Genomic DNA, 22394 nt, shown 5'->3' with positions numbered 1-22394 from the left:
AACAGAAACTTGTTTTTCTTCCTTATATAACACTTTCAATTCATCGACAGTGAAAATGTTCGTATCTTTTGCTATGTAAGATCCTCTATGTTTAGCAATATAGCTTATGCTGCAATCTTCACTGACTGGGACTGGACTGTATATATCTATATCATTATAAATTATAAAAATATATGTATGTATGCCTGCATGTATATTTCACACCTCCTCCTAAACCATTTGGATTGATTTCTACCAAACTTGGTACATATACAATTTACTATCTGGACAGAAGCACTTTTTAAGAAACACCTACCTTCCAAATATGTGGGGGTGAAAATGGGGTGACATAGAAGCAAAGTTCAGGAATTTCTGAGGCAATTTCAGGGGATGGGGACGAGCTGGAAGTGATATTTAAAAATATTCTGAAACGAGTTGTTGGTATTTCTTTCCTGTATTTAGTTGACAGTTCAAAAATCTGAAGTGCAATTTGTCTGCCTGCAAACATGTCACATAATTTACTACCTGATGTTTTCTGCACAGTCGTAACTGCGCCACTAACTGCGCTATGCCTGTCAGTACATACTAACAGTTTTGAGTCCGCACTTCCACACTTCAATACATGCTTGACCCGCTGTTCAGGAGAGCATAAATATTAATGGCTTGCTGTTGCCACATGTGATTGGAGGTACTACCCAACCCTGAAATCATACTACTCGAAATAGCTATAATTATTGGTCTTCAAATGAAGTAAATACTGATGTAATGTTGGATAGTACACTGACCTCAGTCACCAATAAAAACAGCACCACTTATACGGCTAATACCCTGTATGTATGTGCAATATATGTGACATACGTTTAGGCAGCCAAAGCTGTGGGTAAAAAGACAGAATATTATAAAAATGTATGTATGTATGTTCCACATCTTTTTGTGAACCACTGGATCGACTTCAACTAAACTTGGTACACCTATCACTTAGTACGTGGAAAGGCACACTGTGGTGACAAGGACCACCTACCTCGCATACGGCTGGGTTGGTTGGTTTGTGGGATTAAAGGGACCAGACTGCTACTGTCATCGGTCCCATACGGCTGGGGCTGGAGGCGAGTGGGAGACGTCATAGAAGCATAAGACAGCAACGTCTGGCGACATTTTAACAAAATTTTGTGAATATGTGACTCGTTACATGTATTACCTGCATACAAATACAATATCAGCCATAAAGGTAGGGGTGGGAAGCCGTGACGTGAAAAACATATTCTATAACAACCGACATCAGTGTCGAATACACAGTATTTGGGGTCGCCAGGGTCATTGGTGACAGTCCTGATGACGTTTCGCCCCCAGGGGACGGAAGGGGTGGGGTCGGGAGCAAAGACAAGGACATACCAGCATATCTCTGTAACATCTGAAACAATTTCTACCAAAGTTGGCACACGTGTCTCGAATATACACTCCTGGAAATGGAAAAAAGAACACATTGACACCGGTGTGTCAGACCCACCATACTTGCTCCGGACACTGCGAGAGGGCTGTACAAGCAATGATCACACGCACGGCACAGCGGACACACCAGGAACCGCGGTGTTGGCCGTCGAATGGCGCTAGCTGCGCAGCATTTGTGCACCGCCGCCGTCAGTGTCAGCCAGTTTGCCGTGGCATACGGAGGTCCATCGCAGTCTTTAACACTGGTAGCATGCCGCGACAGCGTGGACGTGAACCGTATGTGCAGTTGACGGACTTTGAGCGAGGGCGTATAGTGGGCATGCGGGAGGCCGGGTGGACGTACCACCGAATTGCTCAACACGTGGGGCGTGAGGTCTCCACAGTACATCGATGTTGTCGCCAGTGGTCGGCGGAAGGTGCACGTGCCCTTCGACCTGGGACCAGACCGCAGCAACGCACGGATGCACGCCAAGACCGTAGGATCCTACGCAGTGCCGTAGGGGACCGCACCGCCACTTCCCAGCAAATTAGGGACACTGTTGCTCCTGGGGTATCGGCGAGGACCATTCGCAACCGTCTCCATGAAGCTGGGCTACGGTCCCGCACACCGTTAGGCCGTCTTCCGCTCACGCCCCAACATCGTGCAGCCCGCCTCCAGTGGTGTCGCGACAGGCGTGAATGGAGGGACGAATGGAGACGTGTCGTCTTCAGCGATAAGAGTCGCTTCTGCCTTGGTGCCAATGTTGGTCGTATGCGTGTTTGGCGCCGTGCAGGTGAGCGCCACAATCAGGACTGCATACGACCGAGGCACACAGGGCCAACACCCGGCATCATGGTGTGGGGAGCGATCTCCTACACTGGCCGTACACCACTGGTGATCGTCGAGGGGACACTGAATAGTGCACGGTACATCCAAACCGTCATCGAACTCATCGTTCTACCATTCCTAGACCGGCAAGGGAACTTGCTGTTGCAACAGGACAATGCACGTCCGCATGTATCCCGTGCCACCCAACGTGCTCTAGAAGGTGTAAGTCAACTACCCTGGCCAGCAAGATCTCCGGATCTGTCCCCCATTGAGTATGTTTGGGACTGGATGAAGCGTCGTCTCACGCGGTCTGCACGTCCAGCACGAACGCTGGTCCAACTGAGGCGCCAGGTGGAAATGGCATGGCAAGCCGTTCCACAGGACTACATCCAGCATCTCTACGATCGTCTCCATGGGAGAATAGCAGCGTGCATTGCTGCGAAAGGTGGATATACACTGTACTAGTGCCGACATTGTGCATGCTCTGTTGCCTGTGTCTATGTGCCTGTGGTTCTGTCAGTGTGATCATGTGATGTATCTGACCCCAGGAATGTGTCAATAAAGTTTCCCCTTCCTGGGACAATGAATTCACGGTGTTCTTATTTCAATTTCCAGGAGTGTATATATATATATATATATATATATATATATATATATATATATATATATATGTCGTGACAGTAACATATCCCTATGAGTGAAGGTGCGGTGAGATCGGCTTATGTAAAAGCATAACACAGGAACTCCTGGAGGAGTTTCAACCAAATTGGATATACGCCCCTCTCATTGTTTTTTATAAAAATGCTATGGAAATAAAATACACAGACAACCGCTAGGAGAGGGGTTGGCTGTGAGAAGGAATGACATATAGAAACCTCCAAAAACAATCTATTCGTATTTATTTCCTGTAATTAGTTGACTTGGAATACTTTGAAAGTATGAAACGCAATCTATCTTTCATATAGTTCAAGTTGTTCAGTGCACCAACCATATCATAAGAATGAACACTACTGCATGCAAATAATTTTGTCAGCATGTTTTAGGCCGAATATCATGCCACATGGCTGCATATCTCAGACACATTTAATGTCCTCTCTGGAGTCGCATGGTGTAAAACAGCGGAGAACCAGACAGGTGTCAGCGTGAAATACATGTACATGCGGGAGCAGCCGCGGGTAAGAATCTAATATTATGACCTAAGAGTGTTTAATCCAGAACTCTAGGTCACATACGAAAAGTATAGGATATTGAAATTCCAGGTTTTGAACCATATCGTAGCAGCAACTGGAAAATCATTAGTCCAAGAGGTTAACACTTATTGCAACTGGTTAGAAATTAAACATCTCACATGGAGTATGAGAGAGAAACTAAACTATAATTTATATTGCAGAACCATCGAATTGCCGCATGCACTATGTGAGCGTACTGAACGATGCTGGCTCAGAAGTGATGTAGAGTTTCAGGAATTTCCTGGTGCTAGCTTGTTACTGTGACTCTCGCAGTAAGAAAGACAGCTCTCTACATGAATTTGCCTTATAGTGGAAGAGTTCACAGCTAGCGCCAGTCTTGTTCTTTCCATAGCGAAATTTCATCGCAGCTAACGAAGCTGCATCTTTGTGTGTCACAAAGGGTCATCAGGTAACGACAAACACCCACTTTTCATACATCAAAGGCACAGGATGTTAACGCATGCGTATATCCGTATAAGAAAAAAGTATAAACACTTTATTAATTTTCCATATTTTTTGACCTGAATCAGGGACACTATTTCTAGTGACGATACTTTACTCGCCGAGAAAACTTCGAGAATCGTACATGATTGCTGTATTGACAGAGACGTGGTAGGATGAATTGCTTCCGACTTACACAGCTTCAATCACAACTGCTAACTAAGACCATCACATGTGTTCACACGTATCTGACTGGGAAGTTCTCTTTCTTAAGCAATATTTGTCTAAGTGTTCAACGCTATAGCCGCACGTGTCGTTTCCCATTGTAAGTGCTTTTCTATGGTACGCAACAGCTTTATGAGTGTGTCAAATCCGAAGGCATGGAAAGTATCTTCGTCGTAGATTTTCATCATTCGAATATTCAAGGTCTCCATTCGAGTATTTCACGTCCAGGAAGATCTTTAACGAGGTAATTTCACTCGTATCGGAGGTAATGGGGCAGTGTGATAACCTGTTAAAAATAAAATTTCTCTTGCTCGTAAATTCGTAGAGTGCACGAAGGGTGGATAAGACGAATGCGAAAAATACGGTCTGATACGCTAAGCTACTTACTGTGTCTTAAAAAAAGAATGAGGTAATTACATCTATTGATAATAATGTACTCAATAATACTAGTTAAAATGATTTACTTGTGCAAAATGTTAAAGCTGTAAGTTGTATGAGTTGGCAGTATCATTGCCCTGGTTTTTCTGTCCATGTTCATTTTGAGTTTGCCTCATTTGATCTAACATTATTAGTATGAAGGTCTCACATTTTTGTGCACTGTTCTGAAACCACTCATTGTACTGACTTTTTGGTCAGTGCCGTTTCTATTTATTCTATGAAATAATCTTGGGGTGTACATTTCAAATACCACTCTTTTGAGAATATGACGTACTTTGGTCCCGCTACACCTCGGCTAACCCACACAACTTTGTTAGACTTTTGCACTTAAAGTGCATAGTATTCCATTATAAGGTGGTCAAGTCATTTTGATTTCTGTATGTTGTCGATGTGCTCGTCAGAGAGAGAGCACGTTATGATACTGTTAAAACAGTATTTGGTGTTGTTGTGGCACAGTCGTTGCCTCTGCCAGCCTGACAGGTTATTAGCTGAAGTGTGAGAGGTGATGGACGTATTCAGTAGTGCTGTGTTCACTTGTGATTGTATCTGTTAGATGAAGAAAGATTTATTGTAAAGGACAGAAAGGATTAATAAGATGTATATACTGGAAAGCGAAGAGTATATAAATTCTGATTGATGCTATTATTTTTGAAGAGAAGATGTTTGAGGTAAGACTGCAGCACTGTGCACCTAGTTTATATAATAATTATTGCCAGCTAGTTAACTTGCTCAGAGCAGGAAGAAAGACCATTCCACTTCCCAATGCCATGCAGTCAACTGATAGAAATTCTATAACATTGTAGCCTTTCCAAAGCATTGTTTACTTTGTTAAGCATAGTATTGTTCAGAGCAATGTTATGTGAAGATCACACGAAATTTTACTCTGTCCTTTTGAATACATACTTCAGTCTAAAATCGTTGTCTTGGAAAACCATTTTATAGGAATAGTTACTCTCCCCATCCCACTGTTTAAAAAAATGTTTACAATTACGTATTACGACACTGGCCATGTGGTGTGCAACAGTTTCAATACAGTTTGGAAATTTTATTTAATCTAGCTCAGCCACTGTCTGCTTGCTGTTTGCTGTTGTGCTTTCGAGGAATATGCAAGAAGGTAAGTGGAAATTTTGATTAGGACCAGATAATTGTTTTACTTGAGTTGTGCATTTAATATAACGACGAATTGTATTCAGACCAGTTACATTTCAGTTCAAATTAGGTTCTGTTTAGTCAAAGGTTAGCATACGAGTTTAAGATGGATAACAGTTTGTGGGTGCATAGATTTGGCAATACGTAGACGTTTTATAGAGTGGGAGGTAAATTTGGGGTAAAATTTCATACAGAAACATATAGTGAGAAAGTTACGCCATCACCACAGACGACAAAGCAGGGGTTTCAAACCTATAAGGACTACGTAAATTTGTTAGTAGTGTTGGGCCAGACTTACGTCGTTGGTTTTATTGGACTTCGACAGCATTCTAGGTTTTCCATTGCCGCTTTAAAGCAACCTTTCAATGTTCGAACTCCATTTCTTGGTTCACCATTTAAATGGTAATGATAGCGTACTATGGCTAAGTCACATCTGTTAATCGATTGGTTGGTTGGTTGATTGATTTGGGGGAGGGGACCAAACAGTGAGGTCATCGGTCCCATCGGATTAGGGAAAAATGGGGAAGGACGTCGGCCGTGCCTTTTCAAAGGAACCATCCCGGCATTTGCCTGAAGCGATTTATGGAAATCATGGAAAACCTAAATCAGGATGGCCGGACGCTGGTTTGAACCGTCGTCCTCCCGAACGGCAGTCCAGTGTGCTAACCACTACGCCTTCTCGCTCGGTCCGTTAATCGATGAGCCGATGTATTTCACCATAACTCACTAAGATATTACTCAGGTATCTTCTAATAAAGTGTGTATCAATTTTTGGTGGCCTCAGTATATGTATTTTAGCGTTAATTATGAGCGACAGTTGATGTGGCATGTACAGGCTACTAGCAAAAGATATAATGTAAGAGAAAAATTAAGCTGAAGGGTCAGGGAACGCGAATATGATATTGAAAGCATCACTTACCAATGAACTCATTGCGGATTCGAATGCGGTCCTTCAGTTGTGGCGTGGAGATGAGCAGACAGTTGATGAAGGCGACCAGTGCTGTCTGGTAGTCGATAGCTGTAGCATTCTGCAGCTCGGACACGATCACCTTGAGCCGGTAGCGCTCGCCTTTCAGCTCCTGTGGACAAAGCGCACACCAGTTCAGACGCTGGCTCCTGATAACTGCGACAGTCAAGTGCCCCCATAGCTCTTGCCCCGCTTGACTCCACCTCGCAGAATTGTTTCCAGGAAGCTATCTTAAATCGTGACTGTCTACTTGCGCTCTGGCACCTGTCCACCTCGAGGACAGCAGAGAGTATTTTTGCATGTGTGTGTTGTTTAACCGGTCTCGCTGTCTCGCGAGACTTCGAGGCGGAGTTGCACGTATGAGGTGCGTCTACTCCTTGGCTAATAATAGAGTACGTCTCAGTACTGTCTTACTGAGTCCATCAACACTTGTACGAAGTATATCGGCAACGCAAGTACGTTTAAACCATCATTTAAGACTGTGAATGGAAGAAATGGTAGAACACGACCTCTGGGAAAATCAGTTTGGGTTCAGCAGAAATGTACGAACACACTTGGGAATACTTAACGCTACGATTTATGTTAGAAGATACGTTAAATAAAGACAGACCTACGTTAATATTATTAGTAGATCCAAAGAAAGCTTTTGACAGTGTTGACTGGAACACACTATTTGAAATTGTGAAGAAAGTAGAGATAAAATGCAGCGAAGGGTGTTTACAACTTGTACAAAAACCCGACAGCAGTTACGAGTCGATGGACATGAGTGAGAAGCAATAGTCGAGAAAGGTGTGACACACGGTTCTAGTCTACCTTCCACGTTATTTAATCTCTACATTGGAGAAGCAGTAAAGGAACCAAAGGAGAAATTTGGAAAGGGAATTAAAGTTCAGGAAGAAGAAATAAAAATATAACATTTGCTGATGACACTGTAATCCTGTCAATGACGGCAAAAGACTTGGAAGAGCAGTTGAATAGTAAGGATTGCTTCTTGAAAACAGGTTACATGTTACAACAAAAGCGTAGCTGAGGGAATTAGATTAGGAAACAAGAAACTAAAAGCACTAGACGAGTTTTACTGTTTGGGCAGCAATATAAATGATAATGGCCGAAGTAGAGAGGATATGAAATGAAGACTAACAAGAAAGCATTTCTGAGGTTAGGTTAGGTTAGTGTTGTTTAACGTCCCGTCGACAACGAGGTCATTAGAGACGGAGCGCTAGCTCGGGTTAGGGAAGGATGGGGAAGGAAATCGGCCGTGCCCTTTGAAAGGAACCATCCCGGCATTTGCCTGAAACGATTTAGGGAAATCACGGAAAACCTAAATCAGGATGGCTGGATACGGGATTGAACCGTCGTCCTCCCGAATGCGAGTCCAGTGTGCTAACCACTGCGCCACCTCGCTCGGTAAGCATTTCTGAAAAAGAGGCATTGGTGAACATATAGTACACTTTTAAACTTTAGGGAATCTTTTCTGAAAGTGTCAATACCGGTTCCCGTCAGACCAACGAAGTTAAGCGCTGTCGGGCTTGGCTGATACTTTGATGGCTGCCCGCCCGGTCTGCCGAGAACTGTTGATAAGCAGGGCGCACTCCGCCCTTGTGAGGCAAATTGAGGAGCTGCTTGATTGGGAAGTAGCGGCTCGGATCACTAAAGTTGACAACGGCCGGGAGAGCGGTGTGCTGATCACATGCCCCCTCCATATCAACATCCAATGACGTCTAGGGGCTAAAGATGTCACGGCGGTCGGTCGGTACCGTGGGCCTTCAAGGCCTGTTCGCACTGAGATTTCTGAAGGGATTTGACTGGAGTGTAGCCTCGTATGGAAGTGAAACGTGGACGATAAGCAGCTCTGACAATAATTGAGTGTAAGATTTTGAAACGTGGCCCTAAAAAAGGATGCTAAAGATTGGATCGTTAGATCGAGCAACTAATGAGGAAGTTCTTAATCGATCTCGAGGAAAAAAGAAATTTGTGGTATATTTGACAAACAGGAGGTTTTGAGGCATCAAGGAATGGTCAAATTGGTAAGGGAGGGAAGTGTGTAGAGTAAGAATTTTAGAGTGAGACAAAGGCACGTATACAGTAAACACGTTCAAATAGATGAAGGTTACAGTAGTCGTTCAGAGGCGAGGAATGAAGATTAGAGTTTAACGTCCCGTCTACTGCGCTTCCATTAGAGGCGGAGCACAAACTCGGAATACTAACTGATGGGAAGGAAAATCGGCCTTGTCCCTTTCACAGAAAGCATGCGAAGGACAATCAAACAGTTTAGAATCAGAGATGGTAAAATAGTCTGTATCAAAATTAAGAGAAATTCCAAATCCGCAATAGCTGTTTTCCCGTTTTCGCTGTATGACGACCAGTTTGATACCCTGGAGCTCTCTCTTCAGGCCATATCTGCATATAGAATAAAACTACATAAGTAAACGCACTAGTAGTGAACATAACCTACCGAACAAAATAGACAGTAAAGCGATACACTCACAAAACTAATACTTTATTTGTCACGAATTTCAAGATACAGCCGGCCGCTGTGGACGAGCGGTTCTAGGTACAAGTTCGCGTAAAAACGTGTCATTCCTCGATAAAACCTCGGACGGAATGGCAGAGGGGCATCCGCGAACCATGCACGATGACAAACATCTCCGAAACAGACGATCCCGGACAGCCCATCACAATTCAAGTAAGACAGCATAAAACCAATGAGCACAAAACATTTCAGAATGAACGTAACGTAAATTAAAACACAGCTCGCGGTGTCGGTAGGGTATAAATCAGAAGAAACCTACCATCGTTAAAATCCGCGAGAGAATCAAAGAACTAAAAGACACACAATCGTTGTACTGGATTGTTATTTAACACGGAGATCCATTTTGTTCTTGTAATTTGGTTTCTACCGCTAGATGTGGTGACGCGTGCTTGGCTTCACAGTATTCAGTGTGTGGATAGCGCTGTAAGGTGTAGTTCTATTTGACCGATGCTAATATATTTTAGTATGTTGCCAACTCCCAACGATTGTGCGTCTTTTAATTCTTAGTTTCTCCGGCGGATTTTGACGATAGTAGTTTTCTTCTCTTTTATACTCTACCGACACCGAGACCTGTGTTTTAGATTACATTACGTTCAATCTACAATGTTTTGTACGCATAGGTTTTATCCAGTCATACCTGGAATGTCATGGGCTGTTCGAGCTCGTCTTTTGACTTTGTTTTGGAGATGTTTTAGTGATCATGCACGGTTCGCGGATGCCCATCTGCCGTTTCAACCAAAGCTTTACCGAGGAGTGACATGTTTTTACGCGCACTTGTACCTTGAAATGGTTCAAATGGCTCTGAGCACAATGGGACTTAACATCTAAGGTCATCAGTCCCCTAGAACTTAGAACTACTTAAACCTAACTAACCTAAGGACACCACACACATCCATGCCCGAGGCAGGATTCGAACCTGCGACCGTAGCGGTCGCGCGGTTCCAGACTGAAGCGCCTAGAACCGTTCGGCCACAGCGGCCGGCTGTACCTTGAAATTCGTGGCAAATGAAGTATTAGTTTCGTGAGTACATCGCTTTACTGTCTACTTTGTTCAGTAGGTTATGTTGACTCCTAATGCCTTTACTTATGTAGTTTAGTTCTATATGCAGGTACGACCTGAAACCGGTCGTCATACAGCGAAAAGACAAAAAACAATTTCGGATTTATTCTTCAACCTAATTTTGATATAGACTATTTTACCGTCTCTTTTTTTAGTTCTGGTTGCCGGAACTATGAGATTATTTGCATCCATCTATTTGCTTGGAGCGATTTACATAAATCACGAAAAACTTATTTCTGGATGGCCGGATGGGAATTTGATCCGTCGTCCTCCCATATGTGAGCTGCGAGTGCTGACCACAGCAGACATGAAGAGGGCTGACAGGAGAGACTAGCGTGCAAAGCTGCATCACACACGAGTCTTCGGAATGAACATCAGAATAACGACAACAACAACATAAAAATGTTAAATGTCTGTCCCTCACCACAATTTAAGTTAGGCTGATGAAAAGAAATCAGGTGAGTTGCTCCATTCTGAAGGACACCAAGACTGTAAAAATTCGAAAACATCTTCCTTGAAGTCTTCGTACTTCGTGGGCAGTATGTACTTTCTGCGATGAAAAGTTCATCTAAGCAAGGTGCTATCATTTCACATTTTCTACAAAACTTGTATCAGTTAGCTACCGTTTTATAAAGTCTGTTACAATCAAACGCTACTTGTGCCTTTGCATTGTTGCCGCAGTAGATACTGAATCGCAGCGATCAGTTCAGGACGGAAGAAAATAAAGGAACGGTTTTGAACGGGTGAGAAGACTGGCGTCAAAAATATTGAAAGTAAATAAAATCCGAACTGCTCGTGATGAAATTGTGGTGAAAAAAGAACGACCAACTGCAACTTACTTCTTTCGTTATAGCTTGACACGTATGTCGCTCTTTCACTAACGTAGCATTTCGCGTAGGTATTTGTTTCACTTTAGAAGAGAGCACGAGATACAGAGCTGCCTTAAAAGCACACCACTTCCCAATGTCTGAGGGCGATATATAGTTAGCTACGGTAATATGACACTGCATGACCAATTACGCTTCTCTAAATTGTCGATTTTCTCCGCCTTTCGTTTAGCCATGCCACGACTTGTCCTGACTCTTCCATCTCACGGCCTTTGTTTTACTCTTTTGAAGTTTCTATAAATGAGCTAAATTTTTCAGCTAACAGTCAATTCTGTTTTTACATCCTCTCAACGATCTGCAGTGGTACTACGGGCAAATAAGGCTCAGGGGAACTCCAATTCATTCGCATCACAAAAATAATGTTTATTGACTTCGTATGCCATATTTATAATGAAGTTAACTTTAGGAGGGAAATATATTTCTCTGTCAGCATAAAGTGAGATATAAATGTTATCTATGAGTTTGTGTTGCCGAAACCCCCATAAACTCAAGAGAAATAGTTACCACATCGAAATGTGTACCAGCCAATCCGGCTTTCAAGATTTCCTACACTTTATGGACTACCACTCTGAGTTTTTTATGCTTCCAGTAACAAACAAGGCTAATTTCTTCCGAGGAGATTTTTGGTCCAGAAACAGTCGAGATAAAAATGAGAGTGCTACTACTAATTACTGCCACGCTGGTTTCATTTAAATTCTTGACCCCAGGGCCAGCCACTTCATTTGCGGAGTCCTCGACACCAGACTGTTTCAGGACGTTTACTACTGTCTTCATTTTCCCGACCGTGTACATGGAAGCAGCAAAAATTATGAACAGATAAGCATAAACTGTAGGGATATACGACTTTGCAGCTCAAAATTCCATAGTTTTTTGGCAGTTTGAAGTTAGGTAAAGCGTTGTAGTGAAAGGGCCTTTGCAGCTGTTTCGTGCATATGTCCATACGAACTCTTAAATGTCTGCTTTGTCCGTTCGCAAAGCTCAAATGAAGCTCTGCAAGTTAGTTTATAATTTATTTCAAATATACGACGAAGCAACGGGTTTTCATTGCATGTTAATGGTTTATGGAAACTCACTCGGTTCCATTATCGTCTTTTATACCAGGATTGGATAATAAGTTTATCGCCCTCACACCCTAGCTACCACAATTCGAAACATTGTTCGGTGGGGTTAGGCCCTGAATCATCAGCGTTTCCACATTTACTCCATAGATCTCCAAAGAGTCGCGGCAGTCTGAGTTTAGGATTTAACCGCCGTTCTTTGATTAACACACGAAAGACCTGTGTGATTTTCATCAGAACGGAACACTCCACACCAACGTCGCCTCTTGAAGACAGCATCAGTCATTCCTCTGAAGTAATTTACGGAAGATCTGTATCAAAACGACGGAGCGGTATTCGAATACGCCCTCTGTAACTGAATGAAACCTAATGCCAACGCTGGGAATACGTTACACTGTTGAAATTTCATTCCATTAATAAATCAGTAATCCACACCCATTTTTTTTAAACGTGGCATTTGCACAAAACTGTCGAAAAATTAAGTACAGAACCGTTAACATTTGTTGTTAGAATCTGTTTTTCGAGTATAAAATTCAGATTTAATTCAATTTTCTTACAACGAGGCCACAAAACATCTTGTCTGTTGGCACGTTTTGCCATAATTTTTTCGCAATCATATTCAGTCATATTACAAAATTTTACCACCTATCGGATGTACTCGTGGGTCTCCGTCTTACAAAATATTTTACAGCTTGGGATTTACTTGAGTAAATATAATTTTCCAATATTAATAAAAAAATATTTCAGTACGAAACAAGAGTTAAAACACCAATTGGTTATAGTTCGGTTATTGGAGTATTCTATATTTCGATCGTTAAGCTGCAGTTATTTTTTTAAAGTTCCCAACTGGAAGTACGAAGCTCACAAAACTAACCGCACTGAAGCAACCCGAGCAGTTGACAGTATCCCTGTAAAAGTTTCCATGATTGAAATCTTGAAACAAAAGTGCTTGTTGCTGCACTCCACTACCCGTGAGACCTATCAGAATTGAGTGATATCTGAATACCATTCAACCAAGCGCCATACATGTTCTTTCAAATTAATCTCTGTTGCAGGTAAACTAAATGTGTGAAGTGAGACCTGAGTTTCTCCTGGCGTATACAATTTTCAAATAACTTCCGGGAATTCAGCCAGTGAAAGTGTTACCTGGCTGAATTCCCGGATGTTATTTGTAAATGTGTGAAGTATTTATCTTACAACCCGCATTCTATCAGTGATATTTCTCACAACGCGAGCAATATGATCGTTCTGTTAATAATCACACTTAACAACAATTACAGAATGTTTATGCTACGTGACTGTTGTATAGCTGAATTTCGCTGCAGTTTTTTGATGACTAGTATCGAAGGTCTCTCATTTTCCTGAATACAAAGGCAGTCGGGAACAAAACTGATGCAGAAAGGATACTGAGTAAAACACTCATTTCTCACTTGGCTGGAACGAGACTGAAATCCCCCACCGGTTACCTTGACAACGGTTTTTAGTGGTTTCCATAAACATTAGCTCAGCTGAATGCTACAGTGGTTCCTCCAAAAGTCTACGGCTTTTTTCCTCCCTTTCCTTGTCGTTCTGACTAGTGGTTCGTCTCGTATGATCTCAGCGTCGACGAGAAGTTAAAGTCTAACCTTCCTCTCTGCTAATAACGCCATTGTGAAGACGGCAGTATCAGCTGAAAATAGTTCCCATTACACTGGTCGTACAGCTTATTCATCTATTTCCTCGTTTCAATACTTCGCATTGCAAATTTAGAGAACTTCTCAAAAAAAAAAAAAAAAAAAAAAATACAGAAAATTTTGTATATAGAGGAATGCTAAATACTCTGACGTCAAGAATGATGAACACTCTAAGACGAAAGAAAGACGCACTACGAAGGAATTTAGGGAAAGAGCTACTCAAATTGGGCAAGTCGGTAATTCATTGACTGAAGGAAAAGTTTGGCAAATTCTGGACAAGCAGTAGAAACTCTCGCCAGGGCGTGTCCAGACACGTCTTCACTGGTCGTCAGGGTTAAATTCGAAGCGGGACTTATCACGGAAGGCAGTTCTTCTCCAGTCAATGAGATTCCAGGCCGAAGACGTGTCTGGAGACGTCCCGGACGGCGGTTGGTTATCTAACTGACCGTCGCCCGCCATACACCGCGACAACCAGGAGTGTTGGTCTGGACTGGCATTTCCTTTCATAGCAGGACCCTTTTGGTTGTCGTCCGTGGCTCCCCAGAAGCACAGTGGTACGTCGACGGCATTCTGCGCCCCGTTTTGTTGCCCTTGATGGCAAGCCATCCTGGGCTTCAATTTCAGCAGGATAACGCCCGCCCGCACACGGCGAAAGTTGCTGCTGCTTGTCTTCGTGCTCGCCACACCCTTCACTGGCCAGCAAGGTCGCCTGATCTCTCCCCAATTGAGAATGTATGGAACATTATGGGCAGGGTCCTCGAATAATTTCGGGATTCTGACGAGCCAACGCGCCATTTAGACAAAATCTGGCACTATATCCCTCAGGATGACGTACAACAACTCTGTCAATCAATACAAAGCCGAATAACAGCTTGCAGAAGGGTCAGCGGTGGACCAACGCGTTATTGAGTTGTTCAATTTGTGAAGCTCATTCTCTTGAATAAATCGTTCAATTGTTATGATACGAACCAAACAGTAGTTATAAAATACTGACACGAGTTATTTATAGAAGAATAGAAAAAGTGTGGCAGATGCAGACCTCGGGGAAGATCAGGTCGTGTTCCGGAGAAACCTAGGAACACTCTCGTCAATACTAACCCTACGATTAATCTTATAAGATAAAGAAAGACAAACTTACGTCTACAGCTTCTGCAGATTTAGAAAAATACTTTTGACAGCATCGACTAGAATACATCCTTTGACATTCAGAGGGTAGCAGGGACAAAATACAGTGAGCGATAGATTGTCTACAGCTTATACAGAAATCATACTGCGGTTAGAGGAGTTGAAGGGTATGGAAGTAATTAAGGAAGGGAGTGACCCAGGTTTGTAGCCTCTCCGCTGAGTTATTAATTCGCTACATAGAGCAAGCAGTAAAGAAACCGAGGAGCGATTTTTGAAAGAAAATTAAACTAGAGACTTGCCAATGAGACTGTAATTCTTTCAGAGGTGGCAAGGTACTTGGAAGAGCAGTTGAACGGAATAGATAGTCTTCTGAAAAAAGGTTAGAAGGTGAGTATCAAAAAAAGTAAAACAAGGATTGTAGAAAAGAATCGAAATAAATCGGGAGATGCAAAAGAAATTAGAATACGACGCCTTTGCTAAAGGTATTTGTCTGCAGTGTAGTCTTGTCGGAAGTGAAACTTGAACAATACATAGTTCAGACAAGAACCTTTTGAAATGTGGTGCAACAGAAGAATGATGGACATTAAACGGATAGATCGGATAAATAATATAGAGGTTCTGTATAGAAATGGGGAGAAAATAAATTTATGTCATAACTTGACTAAAAGATGGCAGGGGACACATTCTGAACATCGAGGAATTGTCAGTATGGTTAAGGGGAGAAGTCTGGAGGGTAAATATTTGAGTTGGTGCCCACGCATTGACTATTAATAGCAACTTCAAATAATGTAGGTTGTAGTATTTATGTAGAGACGAAGGTCCTTTCAAGGACTGGACTAACGTTTAGAGCTGCACGAAACCAATTTTCGAGCTGAAGACTACTACAACAAGAATAACGCAATAAATTAATAATATTGTCTAAAACGGAATCTTCTAAAAGAGTGTACAAGTTTCGAGATAAATTTGTTGTGTATAGGAGTCGCATTTCCGGTTTACTTTTTGGCGTAACATCACTCAGTTCCTTCTAATGAAGGCAATGTGTTGTAGAAACTGTCCAGAAATTCACACCTGGTCTACGTAATACTACGAAGGTAGTTGTGTCTGAAGAAACACATGGCGTGCCTCCCAACACGCAACTGGGCGGCGCTCGTATTTACGGGCAGAGAGCGGACACAGATTTGGTTTCCTTTTAACCTTTTTCAGCATTGTATGCGTCCCCGGCGCGGCTCGTTTATTTGCAGCAGTCCGCGTTTACGTTGTTCCGACAGGGCCACCGCTGCCGCAAAGTCGCGCAGGCTCTACTCGAGCGACTGGGTGCATCGCTGGAATATAAATGAGCGGCATACGTGCCCGCGCCACAAGGTCGCCTTCCCGTGCGACGGCGAACGCTCGCCTGCCGCGGCCTCGCCGCCTTCAGCGGCCACTGCGTTTATCAAAAATGTCTCACCGGCTCATTCCGTCGCTGATAATCAGGTTGTTGCAAAAGTTTCCGTAGCAAATTACTGCAAATCTGTACACTGGTCAGCCAAGACATTATGACCACTGCACACGGCGACGTCGGACGTCTCCTGGTGGCGTTGCGGGCACGTGGCGTGCTAACAAAAGTATGTAAGTAGAGCAGACTAGGACGGGGTGTCACTCTGGCAAAGATATGGGCTACAAGTGGGGAAATCTGTTGAGATAAACGACTTAGACCAAGGGCAGGTTATATTATGTGGAGCCTGTGAATCAGTATCTAGAAAACGGTGAAGCTGGTCGAATGTTCACGTGCTACAGTCGTGAGCATTTACGAAAAGAGATAGGAGGACAGTGAAACTACCGTTAGGCGCTAAATGGTTGGACGTCCACGATTCTTCACAGAACGTGGGGTTCCGAGGCTACTCTGTAAAGTAGGACAGATGGTGACCTGTTGCATCTCTGCCGAAAGAGCACAATGCTGGTGCACGCACAAGTGTTTCGGAGCACACCGTTCGTCGTACATTGTTGAATATAGAGCTCCGCAGCAGGCCACCACCCCTATGTGTTCACACGTTGACCCAACGACATCGTCAGTTACGACTGCATTCAGCACGAGATCATCGGGATTCGACCTTCGATCAATGGAAACGTGTCAAGTCTTCGGGTGAATCACATTTTTGCTATACTGGGAGACATTCTCCTGCGCTTGTATGGGACTTGTGGAAGTAATCAAAGACACGCTGACAGTTGCGAACCAACTGAATCCCTTCATGCTTGATGTCCTCCCCTACTGCGATGTCAACTTTCAACAGTATAATTGTCCGTGTCTCGGAGCCAGAATCGTGATACAGTGGTTTGAGGAACATTATACTGAATTCACGTTGATGTCTCGGCAACCAAATTCGCCTGATGTAAATCTTGTGGAACCCCTCTGGTTTGCTATCAGGCGCCACCTGTGCGTATTCAAATCACTGTCTCGTTATTTACGCGAAGCAGAATCAGTGGTGTATTTCGTTCCAGCGACGGAAAAACAAGCTATTAAGCAGGTAGCCATAATGTTTTGGCTCCTCGGTGTAAGTTGTCCGTCGGTTTCTGATGCTTTTGTTTACTGTTCATGTGCTTGGCGTGTTGTTTGTAGTCGTACTGACTTTGCCCATACGAAGACAGCATTTCCGGACGTCCTATTATCGAGCTACACTCATCACTATACACTGAGGTGACAAAAGTCAAGGGATAGCGATGTCCACATATACAGATGACGGCAGTATCGCATACACAAAGCATAAAAGGGCAGCGCGATGGCAGAGCACTGAACGACCGAGAGGAGTGGCGTTTGCGAAGACTTGTCATTGCTAACAGACAAGCAACACTGATGAAATAACATCAGAAATCAGTGTGTGACGTATGACGAACGTATCCGTCAGGAAGTGGGGCGAAATTTTGCGTTAATGCGCTATGGCAACAGATGACCGATGCGAGTGCCTTTGTTAACAGCATTGGCTCATGACCATATCAGCTGGACACTAGACGGGAAAAACCGTGATGTGGTCGGATGACTCCCGATTTCAGCTGGTAAGAGTATACGGTAGGTTTCGAGTGTGGCGCGCACCCCACCTAGCCATGCACTCAAGTTGTCAACAAGGCACTGTGCAAGCTGGTAGTGGCTCCATAATAGTGTTGGCTGTGTTTACATGGAATGGACTGGGGCCTCTGGTCCAACTGAACCGATCATTGACCGTAAATGCATATCTTTGGTTAGCTGGAGCCATTCATGGAATTTATTTTTATGGATGACAATGCACCATGTCACCGGGCCAAATCTGTTCGGCATTGGTTTGAATAACATTCTGGACAATTCATGCGAATGATTTGGCTGCCCAATTCGGCCGACATAAATTCCATCGAACATATACGGGACATAAACGTGAGATCAGTCCGTGCACAAAATCCTGCACCGGCAACACTTTCGCAATTATGGACGGCTATAGAGGCAGCATGGCTTAGTATTTCTCCAGGAGATTTCTAACGACCTGGTGAGTCAATGCCAGGTCGAGTTGCCGCATTTACTCCAGGAAAAAGAAGGTCCGGAACGATATTAGGAAGTATCCAATGACTTTTGTGTCCTGAGTGTAGTAACTTCCGTAACTGTGTGCTTATGTGATAGGTCTCCTCTCGATCTGCTACACTCACTCTTCAGTGTAACCGACTCAAATAAACAATCTGTGTTGAAAAAAACGGATCTTTACGTTAAACAGTTTATGATTAACACTGGGTTTATTATATCTTGAATTCATGAAAATCTCCATGTCGATCAAACGTACAGATCAAACGTACAATCTCAGTACGTGAACATACACACTATCCACATTTTCACTGAAGTTAACCATTGCCTTTTAGCAGTCCGTTCGGTAGCCACAAATAACAATGTAATTTTCCAAACTGCGCGATAATCATCATAAAATAAATACTTCGAGCCTCTGTTCGGGCCAACGTGGGCCGCATCCTGTCTCGTGCCTATTCACGCCATGAGCTGGTCTTACTGGCTAACTAATTAAATGCCTTTTCTGCAGAAGCTCACGCCACTCGCTAGCAGATGGAGCATCCTCGCACTATCTGTGGTCTTTGCTCCAGCAGAGAAGGGTAAGGGCAAGATTCGATGTATTGCAGCGGTATCACGATATATATGTCTAAAAATTCCTAAATTCCACCTTGATCAATGTCAGAACAACTCTTAACACTAGAAAATTTTATAGTGACATTCACAACATCGTTTTCAGCGCTTAAGTGCACATGAGTATGCCGTTAATAGCGTAAAAAGTATTATATTATTATTATTATTATTATTATTATTACTCGTTATAGAAGGTAGAAGAAGGGGGACTCAAACGGACGGAGAAATTTAAACATCTAGGAGAATAGCTACATTTCAATATCTCCAAGAAAGAGGATTTTGAATCACGGATCAGGGAGACGGAAACGTCATACCAACTATTCAAATGTGTCTACAAGATACCAGTATCCATTAACGCCAAGCTATGACGTTACTGCACACTAGCACGACCAATGATCCTATATGCTGCAGAACTCTTTTGCTTTGAATAATAAAGGTCTGATCGACAAATTATAAATAACAGAAAGACCGATCTTGAGAAAAACTTTAGGTTTAGTCAGAGAAAATGATGAATTTAAAGGATAACACAACCAGGAACTCTAGATACATGTGGAAAAGATTACAAAGAAAATATGTAGAAGAAGGATTATTTTCAGTGCCTAAATTGAACTCAATCTAAGGATGACGTATGGCCTTCTCTTCCAATCCTTCACTCTCCCTCCATTTTAACTCTTCCTCTCTTTGTTTGCTGTTTGTTCGCCTTGATGTTCGGCTTTTCACTATCTGTGTTTCTCTAGCCTTGTGTTTTCATGCTGGAGCTGTTAGTGGATTGAAGAGTGGTTGGCTCATCCTTTTTTTATTCTTACAATCGGCCATCCCAGGTCATCGGCTATATTATTCTACAGTTTTTTTTCCTTTTAGTGCATGTTTTTCCCTTTTTGCTTGCTTCTTTCGTTTTCTCTTTCAGTATGGTTCACAGTTAGTTCTACGCCTTTTTTACTTTCCCAGACTCTTTTGGGAATGGTTTTCAATTCAAGATCTGTTTGAATGAGGAAAAAGGGACTGAGGACCCTGCAGTCTAGTCCCTTTACTCTCCAAACCAACAAACCGTGCAGTAGGATCTTCCACTATTTTATCAACAATAAACCAAAGGAAACGTCGTTCACAGAGATAGAGAGAGACCTGCAAGAACTGGGGAAACATAAGGATGTCCAAAAATGCATTCTGCTCAAGAATAAACTCCAGGAACATCTCAGTTTCAAAGGAGAACCAAAACTAGAAACTGACAAAATGTACAATAAAGTGGGGAAGGAACAGCATTGGAGACGTTTGTGGAAAAACTGGGTTCAAGTTAAAACCCAAACGCACGGATAAGGACAACAAAAGTGGAAATAGCATAATAAGTTTGTTTATGAAATATCTTTTTCTGCTGCCAGTCACGTTTTTTTTAAATTTATTTGTTATACGACGCGTTTCGGGAAATGATACCTTTCTCAAGAGCGTTTTTGATGTGTTATGACATGTTTTTGGTATGTGAGGTGCTGCATTGTTCTGTTGTACCTAGCATGGTAGAGCAATGGTTAGCACATGGGACTCGCATTCGGGAGGACGACGATTCGGACCCACGTCCGGCCGGCCCGATTTAGGTGTTCCACAACTTACCCAAATCGCTTCAGGCAAATGACGGGAGGTTCCATCGAAAGGGCACGGCCACTTCCCTTCTCCATCCTTCCCTACTCCTAGATTGTGCTCCGTCTCTAATGACCTCGTTGTCGATTTGACGTTAAATACTAATCTCCTGCTTCTCCTCCTCCTCCTCCTCCTCCTCTGTTGCCTTTACTTTAGTATTCAACGACGCGTAATTTTGTAATTTATGTTAGATCTTCATATATAGTTAATGGCGAATTAATAAAAAAAGAAGGTTTTACTTGCTGTTTTCATGTAATCCAGTTATGCAGTAACACACAAGTCAAAAACTACAGCCGTTCGTAAGGAATCAATTTTTCAGATATCTGATCTCGGAATTCAGGTGGTCCTTACCAGAAACAGTTTTAACTCTACGTACCAGCGTGTTTAGAAATGCTCTTTTTTGGGCTGGGCGAAGAAGGTTTTGTGCACTGAGTTCAGTACGTATTGACTTCCAGTAGATAGAGTGACCAAGTCCTCCATTTAGTTTTAGTTCAGTCAAAATAATTATCAGCACATCATTTCCCTCCCGAAAATATAAAATTGTTTCTTCATGCGTTGAGGCCTATCTACTTTCTGTATCCCGGTAAATTTTATGAGGTGTCTGATGAAATAGTCATGGCTTCTTCATTGTCTCCGGCAGTGGTTAATTAACATATTTGTGGAGCATTTCGAAGGAAACGCTTGAAATGTAGTTCTAATTTCTCATTTTCCTTCTATAGTAATGTTGGCGACACCTTTATGATCGACACATGGGATGATGCTCTTCATCTGTTCATTGATGATATCACTGATCATATGAACAGTACGCACACTAATACCAGGTATATATCTGAGATGGAGAGAGAAGGACAATTACTATTTTCAGATACTGAGATGTTTTATCATGTAGGATCGGAAGATTGTGAACTGACCCCTACGACAAAGTATAACAGTTGGACGATCTTAAGGGTATGTCGAAAGACGGATAAAATTTCCACTTGGCGTAACTAATAACAGCTCTTTTTAAATATGGATAAAGATTAGGTAATGCCTAGAACAAAGAAAAGGAACCGCTAGTATTTACAAAATTAATGGTGAACATCTTGAGGCTTTAATCTTGCACAAATATTTTGGAGTAATATTTAGAAACGGTATGAAATTGATCACATATAATCGGTATTAGGGAATGTGAATGGAAGACTTCGATTTATTGGTAGGGTTATGGAAATGTGCAACGCATCTATAAGGGAACTCGCATACAGAACGCTTGTGAGCCCAATTCTAGAGTACTGTTCCAGTGTCTGGCCATATCAAGTAACCTTGACGACAGACATTGCACAAACTGAGAGATGCGCTCCCAGTGTCGCAACAGGTAAGTGCAGTCCATATGAACGACTACAGAGATGTTAGCCGAACTTACATGGGAATACCTGGAAGAAAGATGACGTAGTTCTTGTGAACCCTTATTAGGTGTGTTTAGAATAGTGAGTGAAAATTCTGCTGCCACTATCGTACATCTCGTGTAGGGATTAGGAGAATCAGGTAAGTGAGATTATAGAGCGTACAGAGATAAAGAGACAGTCATTTCTCTCCTTGCTCAATACGAGAATGGAATACGACAGAAATTCGCTAACAT

General features: G+C 42.7%; 1 protein-coding gene across 2 annotated transcripts in view; it reads right to left on the bottom strand.

Annotated features, from left to right (window-relative positions):
- Positions 1 to 22394, bottom strand: part of LOC126471458 (uncharacterized) — a 1143134-nt gene that overhangs the window by 319560 nt on the left and 801180 nt on the right. For both annotated transcript variants that reach the window (XM_050099649.1, XM_050099650.1), the window contains exon 4: positions 6638 to 6797. In XM_050099649.1, the coding sequence (XP_049955606.1) occupies positions 6638 to 6797 (160 nt within the window). The remainder of the gene's footprint in view (positions 1 to 6637; positions 6798 to 22394) is intronic.

Source organism: Schistocerca serialis, chromosome 3, assembly GCF_023864345.2.
Source record: "Schistocerca serialis cubense isolate TAMUIC-IGC-003099 chromosome 3, iqSchSeri2.2, whole genome shotgun sequence".
NCBI classification, from domain to species: domain Eukaryota; kingdom Metazoa; phylum Arthropoda; class Insecta; order Orthoptera; family Acrididae; genus Schistocerca; species Schistocerca serialis.
Note: the sequence above shows the minus strand (reverse complement) of the source record. Positions and strands in the feature narration are given on the sequence as shown.